This window comes from Hemiscyllium ocellatum, chromosome 25 (assembly GCF_020745735.1).
Source record: "Hemiscyllium ocellatum isolate sHemOce1 chromosome 25, sHemOce1.pat.X.cur, whole genome shotgun sequence".
Classification (NCBI taxonomy): Eukaryota; Metazoa; Chordata; class Chondrichthyes; order Orectolobiformes; family Hemiscylliidae; genus Hemiscyllium; species Hemiscyllium ocellatum.
This window is the reverse complement of record NC_083425.1, coordinates 49,275,580-49,303,147: the sequence shown is the minus strand read 5'-3', so window position 1 is coordinate 49,303,147 and position 27,568 is coordinate 49,275,580. Positions and strand designations below refer to the sequence as shown.

Below are 27,568 nucleotides of genomic sequence, written 5' to 3'. Positions count from 1 at the left end.
TGGCTGAAGGCCCTGAACTTAAGGGAATTTATATTTGCCTGGAATTGGTGTTGGAGAGACTGTTAGGTCTGAAGGTTGATAAGTCCCCGGGGCCTGATGGTCTACATCCCAGGGTACTGAAGGAGGTGGCTCGAGAAATCGTGGATGCGTTGGTGATTATTTTCCAGAGTTTGATAGATTCGGGATCAGTTCTTGCGGATTGGAGGGTGGCTAATGCTGTACCACTTTTTAAGAAAGGTGGGAGAGAGATAGTAGGAAATTATCGACCAGTTAGTCTGACTTCAGTGGTGGGAAAGATGCTGGAGTCAATTATAAAGGATAAAATTAGGACACATCTGGATAGTAGTAACAGGATAGGTCAGAGTCAGCATGGATTTATGAAGGGGAAATCATGCTTGACTAATCTTCTGGAATTTTTTTGAGGATGTAACTCTGAAGATGGACGTGGGAGATCCAGTAGATGTAGTGTACCTGGACTTTCAGAAAGCTTTTGATGAAGTCCCACATAGAAGGTTAGCGAGCAAACTTATGGCGCATGGTATTGGGGGCAAAGTACTAACTTGGATTGAAGGTTGGTTGGCTGATAGGAAACAAAGAGTAGTGATAAACGGCTCCATTTCAGAATGGCAGGCAGTGACCAATGGGGTACCGCAGGGATCAGTACCTGGACCGCAGCTTTTTACAATATATGTTAATGATATAGAAGATGGTATTAGCAATGACATTAGCACATTTGCTGATGATACAAAGCTGGGTGGCAGGATGAAATGTGAGGAGGATGGTAGGAGATTACAGGGTGATCTGGACAAGTTAGGTGAGTGGTCAGATGCATGGCAGATGCAATTTAATGTGGATAAATGTATGCTTATCCACTTTGGTGGCAAGAACAGGAAGACAGATTACTACCTAAATGGAATCAATTTAGGTAAAGGGGCAGTACAGAGAGATCTGGGTGTTCTTGTACACCAGTCAATGAAGGTAAGCATGCAGGTACAGCAGGTAGTCTAGAAGGCTAATAGCATGCTGGCCTTCATAACAAGAGGGATTGAGTGTAGAAACAAAGAGGTTCTTCTGCAGCTGTAGAGGGCCCTGGTGAGACCACACTTGGAGTACTATGTGTAATTCTGGTCTCCAAATATGAGGAAAGGCATTTTGGCTATTGAGGGAATGCAGCGTAGGTTCACGAGGTCAATTCCTGGAATGGCGGGATTACCTTACACTGAAAGACTGGAGTGACTGGGCTTGTATACCCTTGAGCTTAGAAGACTGAGAGGGGATCTGATTGAGACATATAAGATTATTAAAGGATTGGACACTCTGGAGGCAGGAAACATGTTTCTGCTGATGGGTGAGTGCCAAACCAGAGGACACAGCTTAAAAATATGGAGTAGACCATTTAGGATAGAGATGAGGAGAAACTTCTTCACCCAGAGAGTAGTGGCTGTGTGGAATGCTTTTTCCCAGAGGGCAGTGGAGGCCCAGTCTCTGAATTCATTTAAGAAAGAATTGGATAGAGCTCTCAAGAATTGTGGAATCAAAGGTTATGGAGATAAGGCAGGAACAGGATACTGATTGAGGATGATCAGCCATGATCATATTGAATGGTGGTGCAGGCTCGAAGGGCAGAATGGCCTATTCCTGCACCTATTGTCTTCATGATCCAAGATGTTATGTTTCATCTGAGGTGCCTCTTATTGAACTAAACTTCAGCATATACAAACCAACTCTATCCAACCTCTCCTTGTAGGAGGACCTGTTCACTCCAGATATTAATCAAATAAATCTTCTTTGAATTGCTTCCAATATATTTATATCCATCCTTTAATAAGGTGATCAATATTGTACAATATTCCAGATGTGGCCTCTTAATGCCCTGTGTCACTGAAGCAAGACTTTCCCACTTGTATACTGAACCCTGTTCCAAAAGTGATTGCATTCTATTTGCTTTTCTAATTACTTTTTAGTGATTCATGCACTGGGACACCCTGTTCCCTCTGAAATCTTTCACCATTTAGATAAAAATGTTTTTTCTTCCTGACAATGGAAAATTTCACATTTTCCCACACTCTACTCAATTTGCCAATATTTCTGATCTATCTATATCACTTGGTAAACTTTGTGTTCTCTTCACCACTTTCCTACATATATATTTATGCCATCTGCTAATGTAGCACCCAGACCTGCCATCCATGTATAAAATTGGGGCACACTACTCACTACATCTTGTCAACAAGAAAATATCCCATTTTCACCTACTCTGTCTCTCATTGGCTAGCCAGTTTTCTATCTATGCTGATATATTACCTCTACAGCATAAGCTTTTAATGTCCTTCGATGCAGCACTTCTTGAATACCTTCTGGCAATCTAAGTCTGGAATATCTACTGTTCCCCTTTATCCACAACACATGGATTTTGGATGAGCAGAGGGATCTTGGTGTCCATGTACACAGATCTCTGAAAGTTGCCACCCAGGTAAATAGTGCTGTGAGGAAGGCATATGGAGTACTGGGCTTTATTGGCAGAGGAATTGAGTTCCGGAGTCCTGAGGTCATGTTGCAGTTGTATAAGACTCTGGTGCGGCCTCATCTGGAGTATTGTGTGCAGTTTTGGTCGCCATACTATAGAAAGGATGTGGAAGCTTTAGAACGAGTGCAGAGGAGGTTTACCAGGATGTTGCCTGGAATGGTAGGAAAATCTTATGAGGAAAGGCTGAGGCACTTGGGGCTGTTCTCATTGGAGAAGAGAAGGTTTAGGGGAGATCTGATAGAAGTGTATAAGATGATTAGGGGTTTAGATAGGGTAGATACTAAGAACCTTTTACAGCTAATGGAGTCAGGTGTTACTAGGGGACATAGCTTTAAATTAAGGGGTGGTAGGTATAGGACAGATGTTAGGGGTAGATTCTTCACACAGCGGGTTGTGAGTTCATGGAATGCCCTGCCCGTATCAGTGGTGAACTCTCCTTCTTTATGGTCATTTAAGCGGGCATTGGATAGGCATTTGGAAGTTATTGGGCTAGTATAGGTTAGGTAGGATTCGGTCGGCGCAACATCGAGGGCCGAAGGGCCTGTACTGCGCTGTATCCTTCTATGTTCTATGTTACTTAAAGAACTCCAAAAAAATGGTTTAAACATGAATTAAATTTTTAAAAGTTTGCATTTAATGAGGACCACGAAACTATTGTTGACGATTGTATAAAAAACCCATTTAATTCACTAATGTCCTATGGGGAAGGAAACTGCCATTCTTACCTAGTTTGATCTACATGTGACTCCAGACCCACAGCAATGTGGTTGACCTTTAACTGCCCTCTGGGCAATTATGGGTGGGCACTAAATGCTGCCTAGCCAGTGATGCCCTCATCGCGTCACGAATAATTTCCCTTTCACAAAACCATGTTGTCTCTAGTTGATTATTTTGGAACTATTTCAAATGCTGTGCTACAAATCTTAGTGACTTGTAACATCTTCCTTAGGACAGATGTTAACCTAACTGGCCTGTAGCTACCTGCTTTCTGTGCCCCACCCCACCCCCATTGATTAAAGGAGTTGGTTTCACTGTTTTCCAAAAAATCCAACTTTCTCCAAATCTAGGGAATTTTGGAAAATTAGAACCAATGAACTAACCTTCTCACTCGCCACAAGACTCTAGGATGAAATCCATCAGGAACCCAGCTCCAATGATCTGTTTAGTAGCATTTTTTTCAGTGTTTGGGATTTTCTTGAAACTATTTTTCCTTCCTTCCATTTCCTGATTTATAGTTTTTTTTTCTATGATGCAACCAGTATCTTCTACAGTGAAAACTGGTCCAAGTTACTTGTTCAATTCATCTGCCTTCTCCTTAATTTCCATCATTTAGTTACTTACTTTCTATAGGGCCAACACTCAGTTAACCTTATTTCTTTTCAAAATATCTACAGAAACTGATTTTTAATATTTTGAGTTTGCTTTTCCTCATACTCTTAATTTTGCCCTCATAGTTCTTGGCTGTTTGGACAGAATATGAAAATCATCTGACCCTCCCACCATCTTTATATTTTTGTTTTCATTTTGTGGGCAGCACGGTGGCACAGTGGTTAGCACTGCTGCCTCACAGCACCAGAGACCCGGGTTCAATTCCCACCTCAAGCAACTCACTCTCCCTGTGTCTGCATGGGTTTCCTCTGGGTGCTCCGGTTTCCTTCCACAGTCCAAAGATGTGCGGGTCAGGTGATTTAGCTATGCTAAATTGCCCGTAGTGTTAGGTGAAGAGATAAGTGTAGGGGTATGGTTGGGTTGCGCTTCGGTGGGTCGGTGTGGACTTGTTGGGCCGAAGGGTCTGTTTCCACACTGTAAGTTATCTCATCTAAACTTAACTTTGATACAGGTCCTCCTCTTGATTTTTTCCCCCTTTTTGTTGGAAAATATCTCCATATTGTATTGTGAAATATCCACCAAAATGTCTGCCATCTTATCTCTAATGGCTTAAACTAAGTTTAGTGGCATCCCTTAATTTGCTTTTATGCCATCAGAACCAGCCTTACTTTAAATTTAAATTTCTAGTCTTGGACATTCTCCTCCCTCAAAATCTTTGCGATTATTCGCACCTAGAAGTGGGTTTGCAATGACGTTATTAATTAATCTTGTCCTTGCACAATTACAGGTTTGCTCATAAGCTCCAGAATATGTTGGAGAACTCATCTCAACTACCTTTGCCCATCCAATATAGTTTTGAAGAAAGGTCACTGGAGCCAAAACTTTGGCTCTGCTTTCTCTCCATGGATGCTGCCAGACCAGCTGTATTTTACCAGCAATTTCTGTTTTTTGATTCCCAACATTGGAATAATCATTGGTTTTTATTGCCACATCTCTTTCAGCCCACCTTGAAAAAGTTCTGCTCCATTCTAATCTATTTTTCTTGTTCACCAAGATTTTCCAGTCAATTTGTACCTTAAAATCCATAAGATTATTGCCAAATGTTTCTGACCAGTTCCCATTATTTTTTCCTCTGTACTCTATCGTACCATGCAGTTAGTTACGAACCCTTTAAGTCATCCATACAAGTGACTTCCTCCCTTTATACATAGTGGGGACAGATTTTGTACTGGCTAGACACTCATTTTGTGAGTATAGATGGGAATTGTGCATGTTGACCCTGCAAAATCCCATTGTGGCAGTCTCCAAAAAGAATTATTTAGGAAGTTGAATTTTTCTCTGCGCAGTTCCTCTACTCCTGGAACCCTCTGTCTCTAGAACCACCTGAAGATTTTTTATAATTAAATTTTGAAAAATTACTTTAGGAAAAGTTAGACCAAGTCCAACTCCCGAGTAAAAGATCGATCACTATTGTCCTTCTCCCTCAGTAGAGAGTGGGAGACATTACTAGTAGTGGTTTAACCTGACAGTCATTATGCCTCAAGCAGGAGGAGAGCTTGGAGAAAGTGGGATCTTTGATTTCAGCCACTGGATCATCGTCCTCCTACTGAGAATTCTTTTCCAACCCGGAATAGAGGTGCTCCAACTGGCAGGCATCACAGCCTTCTGAATTCTCTCCACCTGAGAAGGAAAGACCAATACAGTTTCCAGAGGGGAGGTTACCAAAATGTATCTGGTAGTCTCCCCATGTGGTCTGGGAACTATGGGTTAAATAAATGTCTTCATAATTAGTTAAAAGTCAAAAATCACACATCAGGTTAACCTGTTAGACTATAACCCAGTGTCATGTGATTTTTGACTTTGTCCACCCAAGACCAACACTGGCACCTCCACATAATAATTAGTTAGTTCATGCTATCATTGACTATCTGCCTCCCATTAGCTAAGCCACTGTTATTCCTACTCCTCAAAGTATCCCAAGATAGCAGCCTTTAGCTGCCATTAAACCAGACCTCTCACCTCCCAGCCTGCAAATTTGAGGAAAACTTGTATTTATTTTGTGCCTGATCACATTCTTCTTCATGTTCAATTAGTTAATTCTAATTAATATGTATAAAACAACTGCAATATTTCACAAACAGCGAAGTTAGTTTATACACCTTTCATGACATCAGGGTGGCCTAAAGCAGTCCATTAAATACTTTGCTACCTAAATGCACCATGATGTCCCACTACAGAAGGGAACAATAGCCAAACATTAGTGACATTGATTACGGGCTAAATATTGATCAGGGCACCTGTTGCCTTGCATGACTTTTGTCTTAGGATCTTTCCATACATCCACAGGCATATATTGTGCATCTTCTGAAGCATGTGTTTAATGGACACTGAATAGTGGATCATATCCTGATAAATGGTCTTTCCAAACAACAACATATTTTTAAATAGTTTGGAGTTTACTCAGTGGTTAATTATATTGTTTGTGGATGAACCTACAGATACAGCTTCAACCAAACTGACCTCCGTACCTGGCTATGGGTCCCGCCCAGAAACAAGCTGCAGGAGGTAAGGCAGCAATATTTGAGCAAGAAAAACCTAATATTAATGCTAATTAGATTCTTCCCCAGACAAGCTTTGCAATTGTTCCTGGGTCAAATTCTTTTTTCTAAACTCCTGTTTGGCTTTCTCTCTCATTCTCTCCTGACTGCTTCAGTTGAAGCATCATTCAGTGTCACTCGTGAGAGTCTCTGTAACTGTGAATAACTTCTTCACTAACTTTGCAGTGGAATGTTGTTAAAGGGACAGAGATTAGCTAAAGCACTTCAACCTACTTAAAAATCAACAAATGTATGTTCTACAACTTGGATTTATTTTGCATTTCTGATTAAAAACATTTAATCACAGGACTATTACAAGGTTGCACTTGACACTGAGCCACAAAGTATGTTCAAAGAGGGGCTACCAACGTTTCTTAAAAATAAAGGAAGTATGACCACCAATGGTGGCATGATTTAGAAATGCTCAAGAGGACATAATTAGTGGAATGTAGAAATTCGGCAGAGATTTAAAAACAAGGATGAGAATTTTAAAATCTTTCAATGCACAAGGCAACATAGGCCACTGAGCACATGTCAATTACAGTAGTTGTGTCTAGCAATAGCATAGGCATGGATAAGAATTTCAGCAACAGGTTAAGCTATGGCAAGGACCAAATGGGATGATGTTACAGAGGTGGAAAGATATACACAGTTGGAATTGGGAGTCTAAATATGACACTAAAATTCACACAAAGCTGTAGATTTTCTTTAATAATGTTGAATAATCTTACATCTTCCACATATAATTTTGGGGAAACAGGCTGAAACTGCTGTGTGATTTAAGTTCAGAGAAATTATATCCATAACTTCTTGTAGTTTCGTTGACATGAATGAACTATGGAGACTTCCAAATCTGAAAGCATAAACTTTCTCAGCTCTAATAATCTGCAAATTGGGAAGATTCACAAATTAATGCCCATACTGTTGGTGTTACAACATTTAAAGCCATTTGATTTGTTTTCAACTCAAAATAATCTAGTATTGAGCAACATTTTTAAATTTAATTCAGAAAGCATCAGGGTTTTGAGTTCTAATGCAAGTTTAGTTTCTTTCTTAGGAAGAGTTCAGGGAATCAGTCACCTTTGCAGAGGATTTAATTTGTGAATCCTCTAAATTTCCCTTCACTATTCCCAAAAGTGTTTCAGGATGCTGGATTTTGATTTAGTTCATTTTTTTCAGGAAAAAAATATTAGTTACAATTGCACCAAATAACTGGAGATGCAAATTGCTTGAACACCATACACCGATTGATTGAATCCTTTGAACCCAAATCCTCACTACTTTTACACAGTAAGATTTGCAGGTTTCTACCTTTTAAAAAAAATCTCTGGTAGAATGCAAAATAGGATTTCCGTTTTATATAGGGCATTCCAGAACCTGAGGCTGTCCCAAAAGCATTAGAGAACTAATTAAGCACTTTTGAAATGCAGTCACTGTTCTAATAGAAATAACATGATGCTAATTCACACATAGCATAGTCCCACAAAAATAATGGACAAGATTAATAGCTCCTCTGTTGCAGTAGTCATTTACTAGTCATTCGTTAGGTGGCAGCTGGAGAACTATGAAAGTCTGGTCACAGTTTAGAGAAGGCTTGACAGACTACAGAAGTAGGTTACCAGCATACTACAGTGGGTGGCACAGTAGCTAGCACTGCTGCCTCTCAATGCCAGGGTTCAATGGGTGACTATAAGGCTGGACCAAGAAGCATGGGTTAAACCCCACCTGCCCCAGAGGTTTCTAATAACAGCACTGAATAGGCTGATTAGAAAAATAGGTTAAATTAAAACATTAGAAAGCTTGCCAGATCAAGCTCCAGTCAGCCACACAAGAGGTAACTGATAAACTTTGTGGTGAATCATCAGCATCGATTGTGTAGCCCTGCGTCACCAAAAGAGGCAAACCAAAGGTCAGCAGTTTTTAGGCCCAAGACTTCAGGAGGTCAAATGGTGAGAAGGCAAGTTTATGGATCACAATGGGAGGGGGCAGGGTCGAGGAAGGGGGGTCACCTCAACCCCATCTTTTTATGATTGGCACAAATGGAGGCTTCCCCCTACCCTGCAAATTTCCCAGTTGGAACTCTGGCCATTTTTTTTTGGAGGGAAGACAGACAAAAGCTGGTGATGGCAACCATAGCCCAGAAGTGACTTAAGGGTCTTAACTGGTCACAAGTCAGGAAGGTCCCCCCAGTTGCTGAGATGAGGCCACTATCTCACAAGGGACAACTCACCCAAGTATTTGCCCTTCTTGCTATCTCCATGCAGGGGATAATCAGACCAAAGGATCTATGGAATTTAACAGATAGGACAGAATGGGGTATGTTTATTAATGCCTCATTGTAAAAATAGCACATTTGCCAGTGCAGCCCTTTGTATTATACTAGTGTCAACCTCAATTTCTCTCATCAACTTTTGGATTACCTGCCAACTCACATGATAGAACTCTCCTATGAACCACAGGTAAAAGAATGATTTGTAATAAAATGGCAAGTGGTGATATTTTTTACCACTGTTCAGACAAAGACTACTAAAACTAGAGTAAAACAGCGGGTTACTAACAAACAGCTTTCTGTAGTGTCATGGAATGGAGACCTTGGTAATGGAGGAGCAAAGAAGAGTAATCTGTATGGAAAGTTTGGACTAAACTGCAGTCGTTTTTACCATAAGCAAGCAACAATGGAGTGATTGAACTTTGTGTAGTATTGAAAGTTGGGTATAAAAGGAGTAATTTTGTTGAAACACCAAACAATGGCAAATTCTAGGAAATTGATTGTCATTTTAAACCAGCACAGAATATTTGGTTTTACTACAAAGAATACTACAGAAGTTGATTGCTGTTCTGTAACACGTCAAACTTCAGTTGAAGGATCCATAGTGCAAAACAAGAATGAAGTTTTCACACCAGTGGGGAGGAGGAATTTACATTGTAAATTCATTGCTAGGTCAACACAAAGAATGATTCTAGCTTGCTAAATAACCACAGGTGCATGTAAGTTATCCAAACAAGGTTTTAATTATGTACAAATTCAGCATTTTTGGTGAGCACTAATGTTTCTTAACACGAGATTGTTATGGTACATACATGCATCAGAGTGATATGAAGCATTTTCCTGATGTTTATATAGTGATGAAGGGATCAACCAGAAACAATATAGGTCCAACACCAGCATTGCCATTAATTCTGCTACATGTAAAAGAAAGCACACAGAATACACAAATGTACACATTTAATTTAAGACTATGGCAATCTGGATGAAAATTGGTCAGTGAAATGCTTCGGTGAACTGTGGGAACTCAAAGTACTATTCTCAAATACAGCAATCAAACAGAGATTGAAAATCACCTTGAGTGGTGATGTTACCATTAGTTTATCTTCTCATTCAACATAAATCGTTATTGAATATGCTGCAAGTATTTGTTGACTTAATTTCACTTACCTTCGTCTGTCACAGATTATGCTGTAGTTTGTACATTTAGAATCACAATCGACATTTATACAGTGAAACAAAAGTGTGCATGAGAAAAAATTAGTTCATTTTGAAGGCATGACCCAAATTACCCAAAACAGCTTCAACTTGGCAATATTTGAGTGTATGTCATATTTATAAACTGGATTTCACCAAAGCATCTCATTCACTCATGTTTCATTTGCTGTTAAGCAGTGGTCATTTCAAGAAATGAATGGATACTTGTTCTCCATTTCTGCTGAACCCAGTTCCACCCTCCAAACAAAAATCTGACCCTCTTTCCTTCCATAGCTGCAGAACCAGCTTTCTCCTTTTTCACTTGAAAAGAACAGATGGCTTCAAGAAAGTCTGCAGTTGGAATAGTAGTGTGAGATGCCACCTAACAACATTTTGCTTGGTTATCTTCGTCACAGGTCATGATTTTCAGCATCCTGCTGCTTGTCAGGAAACTGGAGAAAGGTTCTGCTTAAATGTAATTCATGTTTTAAAAATTACAAACACCCAATTAAAAATGGGAACTTGCTGGGCAAAACATGGCAACAGGTTTAAATTAATTCAAAAGCATCAAAATTAACTTTTGCTCATTTTCCTATTGTTTGCAAGAAGTGTGTGTGTGTGTGTGGGGGGGGGGGGGGGGTGTCAAGACAGAAAAGGAATGTAATCATTCACAGCTTCATTTGAGTGAGTTTCCACTTTCTGAAACTTTAACATTACCCTTTGCACTTAAAATTCATCAAAGCTAGTTTGTGTATATAGTGTTCTTCTGTTGGTTACTTGCCACATCGCGAATCAATGAACAGCCAATCCCTAGCCTTCACCTTGTGAACTCCTACTGCGGATTCTAATCAAACCTTCAGTCAGGTTCAAGACAATGACACCTACCCTCAGATTTCAATTGTCAAACCTGCTTTCTTTTTATGCCATAGTTCCTTTGTCTCATCATTTACTAATTTCATTCACCAGAAACAAAAATGTATTGTGGTTTAAAAAGTTAGACTTTGAATAATGAAAGATTGGCGATGTGGAACAATATTTAAGGGTAAAGTTCCTAAGATATTAAAGAAAAACATGTGACTTCTCAAAGCACTTTATAGCTAAAATACCTTTTTAAAGTGTGGTCATTTGTTGGAATGCAGCAGTGAATTTGTGTCAAGCAAAATCTCACAAACAGCAATATGATATTGACCATATGACATTATTTGTGCTGCTGATTGTATCCTGACCAATACTGCTCAATCAGTAGCTGTATGTGAATAAGGCCATTAAAAATGACCAATAACAGTATATTGTGTCAAGAGATGTAGAATATAAAAGTTGAATAATGGTAAATCTATATAAACTCATTTAAAGTTCACAGCTGGGATTCTGAATTTACGTTATAGAAAGGGTGTTGAGGCATTACTGTCCCTGGTAGGAGAAAATAGAAATAGTAAAGACTCACAAGTACAAGGGTTTATGGTATGATTTTAGACATGTTTAAAATTTTGAAGGAATGAGACAAAAATTGCCTCTGCAAATGAAGGAATGAGAGGACAGTTTCTTTGAAACAGACAAGTAAAACTTATCCCCAGAATGAGCATTTAAAAGCAGAAACCACAGGATAGATTTCCATATTTATCACCTGTTGTGGTTCTGTTCGCCGAGCTGGAAGTTTCCGGCGAACAGAACCACAACAACGGACACCCGAGCTACAAATCTTCAACCAGACTTTAAATATTTATCACCTTAGTGCTAAACATTACTTCAGTGTAGTGTAAAAAGCAAAAGTAGCAAGATGTCATGCCACTTAGCAGAACTTACCAATTCTTTACTTGCATTTTTTCCCAGTTAGTAATTACATAAGATTGCCCACTTGTCAATTTCAAGAATTGATTAATCCAGTCTGAAGGAAAATGAGCCACAAGGGATAGGAATTAATTGTGAGAAGGGGAAACACCAACTCAGACTAGCTGGATTGAAAGAGGTTTCTGTGCTGTCATTTTCATTGTAATATTCCAAATACTTCCAAGAGCAGTACAGATAACTGGATGCAAAAGACAATCCAATTTGAGAGAATAAATATTCTTTGGTTCTACTGGTTTAATTTTGTACTACTTAGTATTTGTATTGCTGTTCCCAGGGCTGATGTAAATAACAGATCAGCTGCCAGTGGCAGATTGGTCATGTATCCATAAATGCTTTAAGTGAAATAAGATGACAAATTCAGGAATTCCCACCAATTGAGAACCATTGTATTAACACAACCTGTGCAAATATCCACCTCCACATGGCATTGAACAAACATTTATCCCATTGCTGCTGTTGAATTGGGTTATAGTTTTTTTTTGCTAAATTATATTGTATCTGCAAAGATAGATTAGCATTTTCTACACAGTTGCTTTCCACATTAATCCTTCACTGCCTACATTTTACTGGATACTTTCCTTGTTTGCAATTGTATTAACTATAGTTGTAACTTCATCTATTCTCACATTTATAAACCATAGATAAGAGAAATCTCCCTCCCATTGTGTAGCAAAGCTGTGAATCAATTCTTTGTATAAAAGTAGTTTACAGATATACAGACAATGCAAAAAAAGAAACAGTTTGTGTACAATTGTATTTCTGGAACTGCAAATTTGCTTTTGAAACAGAATTGAAGTTGCCTCCACATCTTTATAGTACAAACGAGCTTTAGAGCTAGTCCTGTAATAATTAATAAATACTGTCTGTGTATACAGTCGCTCCAGAATTGAAGAAGCCAGATCATTTGCCGCCCAGCACTTTGAAAAGTAGCACGACCATCAGATGGAACATTTCAACGAAACTGCTTGCTTAATTACAATCAGGACAACGACAACAAAGAGAGCCGAAACACAAAGCCCGAGGAGGAAGCAATTGTTACTGGTCCAGATACCTGCACTATGATGTACAACCAGTAAAACCAATTTTTGATTTTAAAGTTTATTGACTGAAACCAGGTATAATGCTCATACCAGTTTCACTAGACTGGCAGAAACAGTCCGTACACAACTTTGCTCTGTAAGCTGAAAAAAATGTTGCCCAACACTATAAAAAAGATACAATTCAATTTACAAGGCTCTTGCTATCACAACTCCTGAAACATGGATCTTTACCCAAAATCATTCAGATCACTTACAACATCAAGACAGCCGTGCTAAAAATAAACTGAATTTGACTACTACAAACTGACCCAAGTCTGTGATGTTTTATACAAATCTAGTCATTGCTATAAACAAAGCTTTTTAGTCATAAATGCAGACAGCAAGTTGGCTGCATCTGGTATGTGTTGTTAGAAGTCACGTCTGTGATACAATTCTGGGTCATAGTACTTGGTAACTACGACTCTGTTGGCAAACTTTCGGCCTGTTAGTGCTTGCATTGCTTTTTGGCAGTCTAGAGGAGAGATGAATTCTACAAATATCTGTTTACAAAAAGAAAAAAGTTTACAATTAAATAAAATAAGCTGGTTACTTGAGGCTCAACAACAAAAAAGCAAATCAGCATTGTAATAAAGTCTCTGTCTTGAATTATAAGTTAAGGCACTAAACGCTTAATTTTTCAGTGGTCCAGAAAGAACAGACAAAAAGTCAGTCTTTAGTTAGGTCTTTTCTTTAAAACTTGAAAGATTTCCTTTAGTTTTACTCTTGTCAATTCTGTTGACCAAAGTAGGTAATCTGGGGTGGCTAGAACACACATTTTTCCCTTCGAAGGCATATGCCTGTCTGGAAGAAACGTCTAAGCACTATGTCCAAGTTCTCTAGGTGCTCCTTACTGGTCTTTGCAGTTATTAGCATGTCATAAGGAGTGGTGCTGAGTCAACTTCTCTTTGTCATTTATATAAATAATGTGGATGTGAGTATAGGAAGAATAGTTAGCGTTTGCAGATGACACCAAAATTGGTGGCATAGTGCACAGTGATGGTGGTTATTTCAGATTACAATTGAACCTTGATCAGATGGGCTGAGGAGTGACATACTGAGTTTAATTTAGATAAGTGTGAGGTACTCATTTTGGAAAGGCAAATCAGGGAAAAACTTAACACTTTGCTGGACAGAGAGACCTTTGTGCAGGTTCAGTTCCTTGAAAGTGGAGTCACAGATAAGGTAGTCAAAGTGGTGGTTGCTTTTATTGGTCCGTTCATAGACTATAGGAGTTGGAATGTCATATTGCAGTTGTACAGGATATTGGTTATGCCACTTTTGCAACAGTGCATTCAGTTATGGTGTCCTTGCTATAGCAAAGATGTGAAAGTTGAAAGGGATTGAAAAGATTTACAAGGATTTTTGTGTGGTTATAGGGTTTGAGCTATAGGGGGAGGCTGAATACTTTCCCTACAGCATCAGAAGCTGAGGGGGTGACCTGATAGGAGTTTTATAAAATTATGAGGGGCAGGGATAGGGTGAAGAGCCATGGTCTTTTTCCCAGGGTAGGGAAATCCAAAACTTGAGGGTATAGGTTTAGGTTGAGGGGGGAAAGATTTTACAGAGATCCAAGGGTAACTTTTTCCACACAGAGGGTGGTACACGTATGGAAAGAACTGCCTGTGGAAGTGGTGGAAGATGATTACAAATACAACATTTAAAAGGCATCTGGATGGGTACATTAATATGAAGAGTTTAGAAAGACATGGAAAAAAGTGCTGACAAATGGGATTGCATTAATTTAAGATACTGGTCGGCATGGATGAGTTAGATCTACAAGATCTGTTTCCATGTTGTATGACTTTATGACTAAAACTGCAACCCAGTGGCTGCCTGTAGTTGCTACCAAACATCAATGTGGAGGATCAGCCATGGTCATATTCAATGGCAGAGCAGGCTTGAAGGTCCAGCTCTGCTCCTATTTTCAATATTTCTATCTCCATCAATCGTTCAGTAATCTTCACACACTGCCTCCCTGGTAATCTGACCAGCAGACAAACTGTATGTAATACAACATCTATGAATTATTTGTTTCACTGGTAATTGTATCATCATGGAAAGAGTCAGGGTGGTGTGGGAACAGTAGGTTAGGTACTGGCATCCTACTCTCAGTTAGAACTAGATTTTATGTTTTTTAACATATGACAAAAAATCCAGCCTTGATAATAAAACGTACATACTTCCCAGATGAAACAATTTGTTGTCTGACGTGGGAGCCAAGAGCAACAAAGCACTTGATCAGAAACAGAATCTCCCTGGCAAGAATTTACCAACCAATCCAATTGGTCAGATAGGTGTATGTTAATTTAATAGGATTTTGAGGTTTCAGATTCCTCTTTTTGTTTCTGTTAGACTGAGCAAAGTAGAAGAAATCTTTGGCTCAATTCAGAGATCCAAGGTAACTCCAAAATACTCGAATTCTAGTAATTTAGTTCAATTAATTCAGAATTAAGTCTAATTTCAACAGTAGCTTATTGGTTTGAGATTTCTGATTTATTCTGACTCTACAGAGCCTTTACCTTGCCACAGCCAGGCACTTCTAGCCCATCCAGTGGTCGTGGGATTTCAATAGATTTCACAGTCCCATATTTGCTACACTCTTCTCTGATGTCCTCCAGGATTTCTTCATATTCTTCGTCATCAATGAGTTCATCTGGTGACACCATGTTTAACAGGCACAGCACATCAGTTGGAAGCCCCGTGTTCTGAGCTTGCATTGATGGAAGGCCAGGCACCTGCACAGTAACTGGTGTTTGAATAATGGCACTCTGCAACAGATAACAACGGATTTGCAGCAAATTAATGTTTTTCTCTTGAAACAGGCAGCTACAAATTCACCACATTATAGCTTTATGATTTTGGGGGGGGGGGGGGGGGGGGGGGGGGGGTGGAAATAAGGTTCCTTCATTCCTGCAAGTCTTCATCATTGCTGCTGAATATGCCAGATAACCATGATGGATGTAGAAAATAAAATGAAATAAAATACAATAAGATGACACTAGAAATAAAACAATAGCATCCTGATGGCATATGTCAACTTTTGCTAACAGTAGTGATCATGCAGTCTAATCTGGAATCAATTGTGTGAAAAAAAATCCAATCTATACTGTGATGAATGTCCAGGTAATCAGTTTATAGTTCTGTTGAGATAATACAATTGATCAGAACTTCAATAGTCTTCATGAAAGTGTTGTGGATTCCTTAACGTCTCTGAATGCAAATGAGGCTGTGGTTTAATGTTATACCAAGATGATAGTATGTCAAGCCTAAACCACGTGCTTAAACCAGAGAGTATTTTACACCTATTATCAATGGACACATGAAAGGTTTACCACCAACTGGAAGAAAATGCACTGAGTTTGGTTAATACAATAAAGATCACAGAATCCAAATTAGAGCAAGAGACTTTGAATCTTGCACTCAGTTTACCATTTCTGTGCCAGCTGTGGATTAGTCCTTTTAAATTACAGGTCCAATTGTCTTTTCAGAGTTTGGATGGAATCCATTACTTTTTCAGATTCTAGGTCGTAATAACTGTGTGCAAAAGAGCTAAGTTACCCTACAATTCCTTTGCCAATAACTTCAATTCTATGATGGATGGTTACAACACTCACCAGAGGAGTTATTTTCACACTACTTGCCCTATCAAAACACTATAATTTTAAATAACTTTATTAGCTTACCTTTTAACCTTCTCTGTTCAAAGAAAATCAATCCCTGCTTCTCAAATCTTTCTATAAACTGCAGTCCTGCACCCCTGGTATTACTCTAGTAAAACTTCACAAAGTATTACATTCGTGGGTGTTAGCCAAAACAAACTAAATTTCAGCAAACTATGACACAGCAACATTTTTCCCAGAGCATTATTAGTATAAGAAGTTGATGTTTTGTGCTGTAAAATGACTACTGAAATAGTCTTAGTTGACTTGCAGGCCTGGATGAACAGCTGAAATACACAGTGCCATATGGCTAGTTTATTATTAAATAATTGGCTATTTGATCTTCTTAAAAAAATTTCAAAATGAATGACTCTATCAAGGAGAAATCAACATTTCAGTAGCTCATGCATTACTAATGCTTAGTCATATGGAATGGCAGAGATCTCAGGTTCATGTTAAGAGGGCAGAAAACAAAAATGTTTAAAAGGAGCAGTTGAGTATGATTAGTATTCAGCTGGTCTAGCAAGCAGCTGGCACAAATATTTCTTCTATACATCCATAGCACGCTCTTACTTAAATGATATCCAGGCAGTTACCATAGTCCAGCAAGAAGCCATCAATCAAGCTCGTAGCTGTACTGTTGAGGTCAGGGGGCTACCCTATTATGAAACTGTTTGCCAAGTGAAGGTGATACAGAGCCACGAAACATGTCAAGATTCACTGATGACAAATTTTCAGCAAGCACAACTGAAACCTTCAGACTGGAAGTTGTTAGTCTTCAGGGAAGGACAGACTTGGCCACAACAGAAACCCTTTTCCAAATTGAAAAGTTTGCTAACTCCATAATTTACAGATACTTGGTTAAGATGATACATAGGCTGTTGTGGGTCTGTTCGCCGAGCTGGGAATTTGTGTTGCAGACGTTTCGTCCCCTGTCTAGGTGACATCCTCAGTGCTTGGGAACCTCCTGTGAATTGCTTCTGTGATCTTTCCTCTGGCATTTATAGTGGTTTGAATCTGCAGCTTCCGGTTGTCAGTTCCAGCTGTCCGCTGCAGTGGTCGGTATATTGGGTCCAAGTCGATGTGCTTATTGATTGAATCTGTGGATGAGTGCCATGCCTCTAGGAATTCCCTGGCTGCTCTCTGTTTGGCTTGTCCTATAACAGTAGCGTTGTCCCAGTCGAATTCATGTTGTTTGTCATCTGCATGTGTTGCTACTAAGGATAGCTAGTCGTGTTGTTTTTGTGGCTAGTTGGTGTTCATGGATGGGGATCGTTAGCTGTCTTCCTGTTTGTCCTATGCATTGTTTTGTGCAGTCCTTGCATGGGATTTTGTACACTACATTGGTTTTGCTCATGCTGGGTATTGGGTCCATCGTTCTGGTGAGTTGTTGTCTGAAAGTGGCTGTTGGTTTGTGTGCTGTTATGAGTCCTAGTGGTCGCAGTAGTCTGGCTGTCAGTTCGGAAATGCTCTTGATGTATGGTAGTGTGACTAGTCCTTTGGGTTGCGGCATGTCCTCGTTCTGTTGTCTTTCCCTTAGGCATTTGTTGATGAAATTGCGCGGGTATCCGTTTTTGGCGAATACATCGTATAGGTGTTCTTCTTCCTCTTTTTGCAGTTCTGGTGTACTACAGTGTGTTGTGGCCCTTTTGAATAGTGTCTTGATGCAACTTCTTTTGTGTGTGTTGGGGTGGTTGCTTTCGTAGTTCAGGACTTGGTCTGTGTGTGTGGCTTTCCTGTATACCCTTGTGGTGAATTCTCCGTTCGGTGTTCTCTGAACCATCACGTCTAGGAATGGGAGTCGGTTGTCCTTTTCTTCCTCTCTAGTGAATCGGATTCCTGTGAGTGTGGCGTTGATGATCTGGTGTGTGTTCTCTATTTGTGTTTTTAATGATTACAAAGGTGTTATCAACATATCTGACCCAGAGTTTGGGTTGAATTTGCGGTAAGACTGTTTGTTCTAATCTTTGCATTACCGCTTCTGCTCAGAGTCCAGAGATGGATGAGCCGTTGATTTGTTCATATGTTTTGTGATTCAGATTCAATCAATAAGCACATCGACCTGGACCCAATATACCGACCACTGCAGCGGACAGCTGGAACTGACAACCGGAAGCGGCAGATTCAAACCACTATAAATGCCGGAGGAAAGATCACAGAAGCGCTTCACAGGAGGCTCCCAAGCACTGAGGATGTCACCTAGACAGGGGACGAAACGTCTGCAACACAAATTCCCAGCTCGGCGAACAGAACCACAACAATGAGCGCCTGAGCTACAAATCTTCTCTCAAACTTTGAATACATAGGCTGACAGTGGTGTATGCAATCTGGATTCAACAGAGAATCAGTATCTCAAAGGGAGAAAATCTGATTACTCTTAAACATTTCACTTTGAATTTTATAATTACTCAAGGAGGTATAAGATATGAAGTTAGTAATTAAACTAAACAGAAACATTAAACAGCCAATGCAACCCTCAAATCCAAACCTAGACATAAGGTCATTCAATTTTCTTTGAGAAAACATGACTTCCACTTAACACTTTATATTAGTGGCAACATGTCACATAGACACAGTTTTTAGATACTGCTCAGTCACATTAAACTAACACAATCAATTTTAGTTCAAGCTTCATTTAATAATTGCTCAATTGTTGATTGCACTAACTGGGATAGCTACACCAAAATATCGGCTAGCACCCAAACAATATTTGATCTGTGTACATACTATTGGTTGTTATAGATCATAGAATCCCTACACTGTGGAAAGAGGCCCTTCATCTACACCAACCCTCTGAACAGCAACCCACCCAGACCCATTCCCCAACTATCCTATATTTACCCCTGACTAATGCACCTAACCTATACATCCCTGAACATTATGGGCAACTTAGCATGGCAAGTTCATCTTATCTGCACATCTTTGGATGTGGGGGGGGAAACTGGAGTACCTGGAGGAAACCCATGCAGACATGGGGAGAACGTGCAAACTCCACACAGTCAGTCAGTCAGTCACCCGAGCTGAAATTGAACCCGGATCCCTGGCACTGTGAGGCAGAGTGCTAACCACCCCAACCACTGAGCCACTGTGTCAGTGTTCAATCATTTAAACTTGATGTGAAGGTGGATGACAGTGAGAATACCAAACAATTCTGATCACAGTGCATGATAAACTAAAGCTGAGCATGGGCATGTAGTTCCTGGATATAGGGACTCAGGGCTAGAAAATGAGATTGATAATAAGTGTAGTTACATGATTGTGATTGGGAATGAGGCATCCATACCATAGGTTTTCAAAGCAGAAATAAATTATGACACAGTAAGGATGTCAGAAACAGGTTAACCTGGGATTGGTTTGGAATGACATCATGCTCAGCACAGATATAGCTGGCCTAACAGACTGTTCCTGTGTTATATTCAATGTTCTATGGTTATCTATAGCAGCACAGTGGCTCAGTGGTTAGCACTGCTGTCTCTCAGTACCATGTTATACCATATCTCAAAGCTCATTCAAGATTAGAATCAGCCAACCCCATATTACAGCAAACAGAATGCTTTACAGTGATGCTGAAGTTGAATAAATGGTCAAAAGAGATGAGTAGATAAGCAGACTTGGCAATTTTACAAATAAGAGTTTGTTGTCCAACGGATAAGTTTCCTTTCACTTTACGAAGGCCAGATCAACAAAGAGTAAAATTATAAATTAGTTACCGGATTGGCATTCTTCGCACCAACACTGGCTCTCTGCACTATTAGCTTCTTATCACCAAGCTGCATTCCATTCAACCCTGCGATGGCCTAAAAAGAACAGACGTTATTCACAGCAGGCAGAGGAGAAGGATATTTGATTAAGTGCATCAATTTTCGCATGTTTCAATATACACTTGCTTCCAAAGATGATTAAACAATTGGGGAAGATTTCCTTTACAAACTCTATGTAGCACTCTGCAACCATGTTCTAAACAGTTTAAGATTTCATTATACATTGGCTAAAGTAAATCATCCCCAACGTCAGTTTAAAAATATGAATTCTGAAATCTCAAACTGAATTGTTAGAAGCAGTTTAACAGTACTGAATATTAGGCCTCAAACTACAGTTTTCACGAATAAATAGGTTTTTCTGTAGTTTAGATTTTACTGCCTCCCCATTTTGAATCCATTCCTTATTGACACTCTTCGTAATGAACCTACCAAGAAGCAGGTAACTGAAATAGTGGGCTTCTCCACAACTTTGCAAGGATCAGCTGGTCGAAAGTAGACATACCTGAAGCCCTGGTGGAGACCCAGCAGAAAACTGATGAAATTCATCATGCTTATGTTTGGCAGGCTTGAGTGTTGGTCTCCACAGAAGTTTAAGCCTGCAACCAGAGATGCAATGTGATCCCAGGCTGTAAGAACCAAAAGGCTGGCCGACACCAAGCTCTCCTAGAAGCCAATGACTAAGGTATCCCCTCAGGACAGTGGCCCACTTTCCCCTTTACCATGTGGCCCTCAGGACATCCCGACTGCTTTATGTACATGGACCTGCACACTGAATGCATCAGCACAGAGAATAAAGTATACTAGACTGAGAATAACAGGTAAGATGCAATGCTTAGTTAATTGAGTATCAATGCCTAAAGAGCAGAAAGCTGCTAATTGAAATCATCAACACTTCGCATACAGATGTTAATTTATATCAGTGATACATTTATCATACAAACTGCATGCAACATATTAGATTGCTGATGCAGTTAGGGTTGGGTTTTGTTGAAAGCAGCTGCCCATTCTTTTTCCTAAATTCTTCTGTTGTTAGCTTTTGTATCCTTGGAAAGAGATTTTAGAAAATCCCTGATCAACTGGTGAATTTGATCACAAACTTTGCACATTTACTTAAAGCCAAGGGGGCTGTATAACTCTGAAAAATTAGCTGACAATGGTCATTTTCATATTTCACCAGTTACAAAATAAGGATTTCCAACTCTTTTTGTTGTAAATGACAGCATTCATGCAAACTTACCAAGTGCAGTCAGCCGAAACAGAATTATGTGAACCAAAAGCTAGAAGTGATGAAGGATGCCACCCATCATGCAAAACAAGGTGAAAGGTAGAGAATGTAAAGCATAGTGTACACTATATAACACAACAATGCATTTACATTTAATCTCCAGTAACCACACAAGTTTTGAATACATGTGGGGACCATATAGTTAAAGTGAAGCATAGCAATCACATCTGCGCTCACAACCCCCCACCCCACCAAAACAAAACACAAAAAGGCAATGCTAAAGCCAAGACACAAAGAGTGCTCTAAATAGATAACTCCTTTTGGGTGCAGCCACTCCAACAGGAAGCAATATATAGTGTAACACAGACAGTGCACCATAGAATGAGAAGTGGGTTAATGCAGAATTACAAGTCCACTTTGCTTAATTCTGATTTCTGTACTATGATACTTACTCAAAAAGAAGCTAAAGTACAAACCTTATTTTTTATCCAAAGCATCCTCAAGTTCGGTTTATTTTTTAGGCCTACCATTATAAAAAGGTTGCATCTAGTTGACTAATTGTTAGCCTAAATATCCGACCCTTCAGTTATTTGAATTCTACAACTTCAAAGACCAGCATGGTCATATTATAGACACATGATCAGCATAAATAATCCCATATAAGGTTAATTGAGAAAAATGTGCAGGTTAGGTGGATTGGCCATGCTAAATTGTCCCATAGTGATCAGGGATGCGTAGGTTAGGTGCATTAGTCAGATTAAATGCAGAGTAACAGGGTAGGGGAATAGGTTTGGGTGAGATACTCTTCGGATGGTTGGTGTGGACTTGTTGGACCGAAGGGCCTGTTTCCACACTGTAGGGATCTACCTATTCAAGAAAAAAGTTAATCAACTATACAATGAATTGACAACATATTTTTCTAAATATCCAAAACATGTCATTCCATTATATTCAGACATCTAACATGAAATGCCAGATGATATTAGAAATAAACCAAATGTGCTTTTTCTAATACTAATAACATAGACACGATCATACCTGATCAGTAACATTGACATCCACATATTCACAGAAGGCATAGCCTTTGGACAGAGATGTTGCACTGTCCTTCACTAGGTTAAAAGCTTTCAGGGGGCCAAATGAAGTCAGAAGTTCTTTCACCTGCAAACCAAATCAACAGTGCAATGACGAATGAGTAATTTTGAAGAAATTACAAAATAAAGTTTTAAATACTGTACAAATTAGTGTCCAAGAATGGAAATAATAGATGAACCCTCTTAGGTACTGGCATAAGATAGTGGAAGAGAAAATTCAATAAACTCTCAATATGATTTTAAACATCAGCTGTCAGTTATATAGGCAGTCTGAAGTTTAAGAACAGGCCTCTAGTCAATACTTAGCATGAGGATACGACACGTGAGTTGCATTAAAGGGGAAGAGATTTCCAGCTAAACAGCTGCCAGCACCAAGGCACTTTTACAAATTTAAGCCACACCTAAATACTAATTCTACAAAAACAAAAATAAAAACTACTGTAAAAACTCAGGTCTGGCAACATCTATGGAGATATAGTCGCTAATGCTTTGGTTCCACTGACTCTTCTTCAGAACAGGTTACTAAATCTGAAACATTAACTCTGTTTTCTCTCCACACTTGCTGTCAGACCCACTGAGTTTTCCAACAATTTCTGATTTCCAGCATCTGGTGTTTCTCCAGTACAAAGACAAAGAACAAAATTAAACACCCACTAGCTTAAAAAAGGACAAAGGTATTTCACTCACAAACAACCACTCCGTTAAAAAAAGTCTTTTATATAACCAATTTATACATTCTAAAGTCACAGATTATAATCCATATGAAAAAAACCTCCAAAAAACCTACTTGATTCTTGAAGCAAAGAAGAATACTAGTTGATAGATAAAATTCTATCAGCTAAACATCTCAGAAGTGATTTTCACAGCATAGATGATGAAATATGAAACCCGAAACAGACAGGACAATGTACCAAGGATGCATGCCTTCGGTTCAAACACAAGAACAATACAGCCAAAGATGTTCTAATAGTATAAGTCTAATTTGACTGTAGCCTGGTCTTATACTTGCACTGATTCGCGAATTAAAAACAAATTGGACAAGGGCCTAACTCCATTCATTTTTAACAAAGGGACATTTAAGCATTAAAAATGCATAAGGGTTTGGTCAGTAAATGACTCAAAATAGGGTGTACATTAAACCATACCACTGAAGCAGTTTGTATTGCTTTAAAAACTGGTCTGCATAGACTATTAGATAAAGTATTAAGATACAATCTAAAATTCAAACGGGATACAGTCCCAAGTATCACCCTGACACCCAGTCCCACCAAAACCATCTGACAATTTAATCATTTGGTTTCTGGTCCGAATGTTGTATATTTCTTCCTTCACACTCCAACATTTAAATCATCAACTTCTTCAAACTCAATGGTGACAAATATTTTAAAGCATTTATCAAAACAGTGAATAATCCCAGTGGAATGCATACAGAAAATTAACGGATTACCAAGTAATGAGAGAGACTGGAGGCCAGAGTTCTGTTTTATTTGCTGGCTCCCAACTGTGCACAATATCATGCTCACTTCTTGTTAACAAGTCTACATTTTCCTTAAGGAAACTCTAAGCTGAAGAGTTTTATCAATGTCATTTCTTTATCACATTTATATCCGATAGGAGACAGCATGCTGCTATCTGTCAGCACTGTCCCTCAACCTGTTGAATTACCAGGTCTCTCCCACCCTTCTTCCTAGCAGAGATATTCTGTTTTGGCTAGTCAGTTAGATGTACAATGAAACCCTACAAAAACAATCTGACTGAAAACCAGGCAGTTGCTCAAAATCTCAAACAATTACAGGATGCAGAATGAGACAATTTAGCTCATTGTTGCAGAGAGCTGAAATGAACAGACCATCTCATTTATTTCCTCTCATCTGCCCTTTACATACTTATCCAAAACCAGTTTATTCTGCTCCCATCAATTGCAAATACTGCATTCCAGATTCTCACAAAGTATTAAAAATAACTGATGTATCTTTTGGTTCTTTTGCCAATAACTTAAATCCTGTTCTCAACGCTTCCAGCAATGGATAGTTTCAGCCTAGCCACTTTATCCAGGGCCCTTTGATTTTGAATATTTTGATCAAACCTCCCCTCAATACTCACTTTTAAAGGAGAGCAGCACAGCTTCTCCAACCTATCAAAATAACTGAATGGCATATTCTTGGAACCCTTCGTATATACCATTTTACTGAACCCTCTCTAAAGCTTCACATCCTTCTGAAAATGCAGTGCCCTCAGAATTGGACACATTGTCCAAATAAGGCTGCATTATTTGTGGCGGCTGACAAGTCTATTATGTGGTAATTCAATACTTTTGTAAGTCCATGTACATCAGATGAATCACCCTCCAATCCTCTATGAAACCTCAAAAAAACTTAGTAAACACATTTACCCTCAACAAACACATGGTGGCTTTCCTTAATTAATCCATTGGAGTCAACTTCTTCGTTCACTAGGACATCAGCTGTATCTTCTTCCTTGGTAAAGGCAGATGCAAGCTATTCATTCAATAACACAGCAATGCTCCATGCAAAAACCTCTATTTCTTCTCCCCAATTAGTCTCGTCCCTTCTTTTTAGTACACTCAGATTCTTCTCAAACTTTCCCTTTGCTTCTCATTTTCTTTCATCTTCCCTGGGAGCTTTCTGCATTCAGCCTCATTTTCAGTTGTGCAGTAAACACAGCAAGCTTTTTTTCATCTCCTTCCTATTTTAACTTGAGTGAAAGAGCTCTAGAATTGTTTCACATATTCTATTTTGTGAAATCACCTTGACTGTATCCAAACTATCTTATTACATTTCAATGAAATTGGCCCTCTTCAAGTGCAGCGTTTTTACTATAGATTTTACTTTCTTTCCGTAGCCAACTAAACAGTGTGTTGAAATGATCAGTGTTTCCTAGATATTCTCCACTAGTACTCAGTCTACTTCACAAACCTCATTCCCCAGAATTGGAGCTCATAATGCCTCCTTCTCTGTTGCACACATATTGATCAAGAAAATTCTTCCAAGGACGATTCTGAAATTTTTCCCTGCACTTTATAAGTTAAAGTTTGAAAACCATTTGAACTTAGAATCATAGAGATATACAGCATGGAAACAGACTTTTTGGCCCAACTTGCGCATGCCGACCAGAGTCCTAAATAAATCTAGACCCATTTGCCATTGTTTGGCCCATATCCCTCTAAATCCTTCCTACTAATATACCCATCCAGATGCCTTGTAAATGTTGTAGTTGTACCAGTTCCCATCACTTCCTCTGGCAGCTCGTTCTGTACACACACCAACCTCTGCATGAAAAAGCTGCCCTTTAGATCACTTTTAAATCTTTCCCCTCTCACCCAAAACCTATGCCCTCTAGTTCTGGAGTCCCCCACCCCAGAGAAAAGACCATGTCTATTTATCCTATCCATGCCCCACATAATTTTATAAGCCTTTATAAGGTCACACCCCAGCCTTTGATGCTCCAATGAAAACAGCCCCGGTTTATTCAGCCTCTCCCTATAGCTCAAACCTCCAACCCTGGTAACATCCTTGTAAATCTTTTCTGAACCCTTTCAAGTTTCACAACATCCTTCCAATAGCAGGGAGACCAGAATTGCATGCAGTATTTCAATAGTGGCCTAACCAATGTCCCATGCAGCCGCAAAATGACCTTCCAACTCCTAAGCATAATGCACTGACCAATAAAGCCAACCATACCAATAGTGTTCTTCACTATCTACCTGTGACTCCACTTTAAGGAACAATGAACCTGAACAGCAACATTCCCCAGGACCTTAGCATTAAGTGTATAATTTTCTTTCAAATTTACTCTTTGATAGCTTTCCAACTAGTTGGTGGCCTATAAAATATATTCAAGTGTAATGGCATCTCTACTGTATGAGCTGTCAATCACAATGGTGATTCCAAAATTACTGAGAAGATGCATAAGACTTGGAAACGCCAACCAACAATTACTATAATCACATGAGCACTTTACTTCTGTCAAAAATAAGGAAACTTCCTTGATACAATCAATGGTCTGGAACCAAAAACAGGTCCAACAGGAAAATGGCATTATTAAATTTAAAATGTAATCAGGACAGTTATATGATCAGACAAGAAATTGATTATGGATGAAAACACACTGGCTCAACTTAATAAAATTACAGAATTTCAGAAGTATTATTACCTTAGATTTAAATCTTGAAGAAGAACCAGGGCATTGAAATGAGCCCACAGGGTTATTATACAGCCAATTTATTTTACACGTTAATACCGCTGTTGAAAACTGTCAGAAATTTCAGGAAATACATTAACTTGTTATCCCAAAGGACACATTAAGGCATGTTTTATAATTTTTTTGTCCTTTCACAGCACTGGAATTTGAACACCTCTCAAGGCACTCCCTTTACTAGGAGTCATACATCTTTCAGATGCTTTATCCTACATCAAAATGCCATCGGATTCCAGGTATTTTTATTTCTTTCAGAACTCTGGACTCCAGACATGGTTTTTTTTAATGCACAGAGGTCTTTTCAGTCTTCATATTAACCCATTGAGGACTACCTGCACCAAAACCAATCATAGAATTTTCTCTCTAATTACACAAGAAATGTTCATGTGGCTTCCAATTGTGGCTTGATATTTTAAGGATTCAAAATGATTGAAAAGTGAGGAAAACATTAAGAAAATCAACAGCATAAAATAAAACTGGTTCTCAAGGGGTTAATAAAGGCAATTGAGAAACTAGTCTCAAAGCTATCTCCCAAAACCAAAAACGCTCTATAAAGAAACAGAAAACTTAATAGTTTAAACAATCCTCGACTATAAAAAGCTGGAAAAAAAGAAAAAGGAATAAAAACTCTTACCTCCCTCAGACACATATCATTGGTCTATGTGGACTATTTACACCACTCCTTAAAGTGGTTCATTCATTTGTACCAAAAACAAGATTATATTTGTTTTCTCTTTGTTTAGGTCTACCCTCAAAGCCAGCAAATGC

General features: G+C 39.0%; 2 protein-coding genes across 5 annotated transcripts in view; one reads left to right on the top strand and one right to left on the bottom strand.

The window, feature by feature from the left end:
• Positions 1-13,093, top strand: part of LOC132827995 (protein phosphatase 1 regulatory subunit 7-like) — a 57,671-nt gene extending 44,578 nt beyond the window's left edge. The window contains exons 14-15 of the mRNA XM_060844848.1: positions 6,355-6,421; positions 12,640-13,093. Coding sequence (XP_060700831.1) covers positions 6,355-6,421; positions 12,640-12,694 — 122 coding nt within the window. The 3' untranslated portion in view covers positions 12,695-13,093. The remainder of the gene's footprint in view (positions 1-6,354; positions 6,422-12,639) is intronic.
• LOC132827668 (splicing factor U2AF 65 kDa subunit-like) overlaps positions 12,847-27,568 on the bottom strand; it is a 54,406-nt gene continuing 39,684 nt past the window's right edge. For 3 of the 4 annotated variants that reach the window (XM_060844302.1, XM_060844303.1, XM_060844304.1), the window contains exons 8-11: positions 22,527-22,649; positions 20,213-20,299; positions 15,363-15,611; positions 12,847-13,343 (exon numbers count right to left, since the gene is read on the bottom strand). In XM_060844302.1, coding sequence (XP_060700285.1) covers positions 13,212-13,343; positions 15,363-15,611; positions 20,213-20,299; positions 22,527-22,649 — 591 coding nt within the window. In that variant the 3' untranslated portion in view covers positions 12,847-13,211. Of the gene's footprint in view, positions 13,344-15,362; positions 15,612-20,212; positions 20,300-20,792; positions 20,860-21,964; positions 22,356-22,526; positions 22,650-27,568 lie in introns of those variants that run through there. The other variant, XR_009646023.1, reaches the window with a different exon arrangement.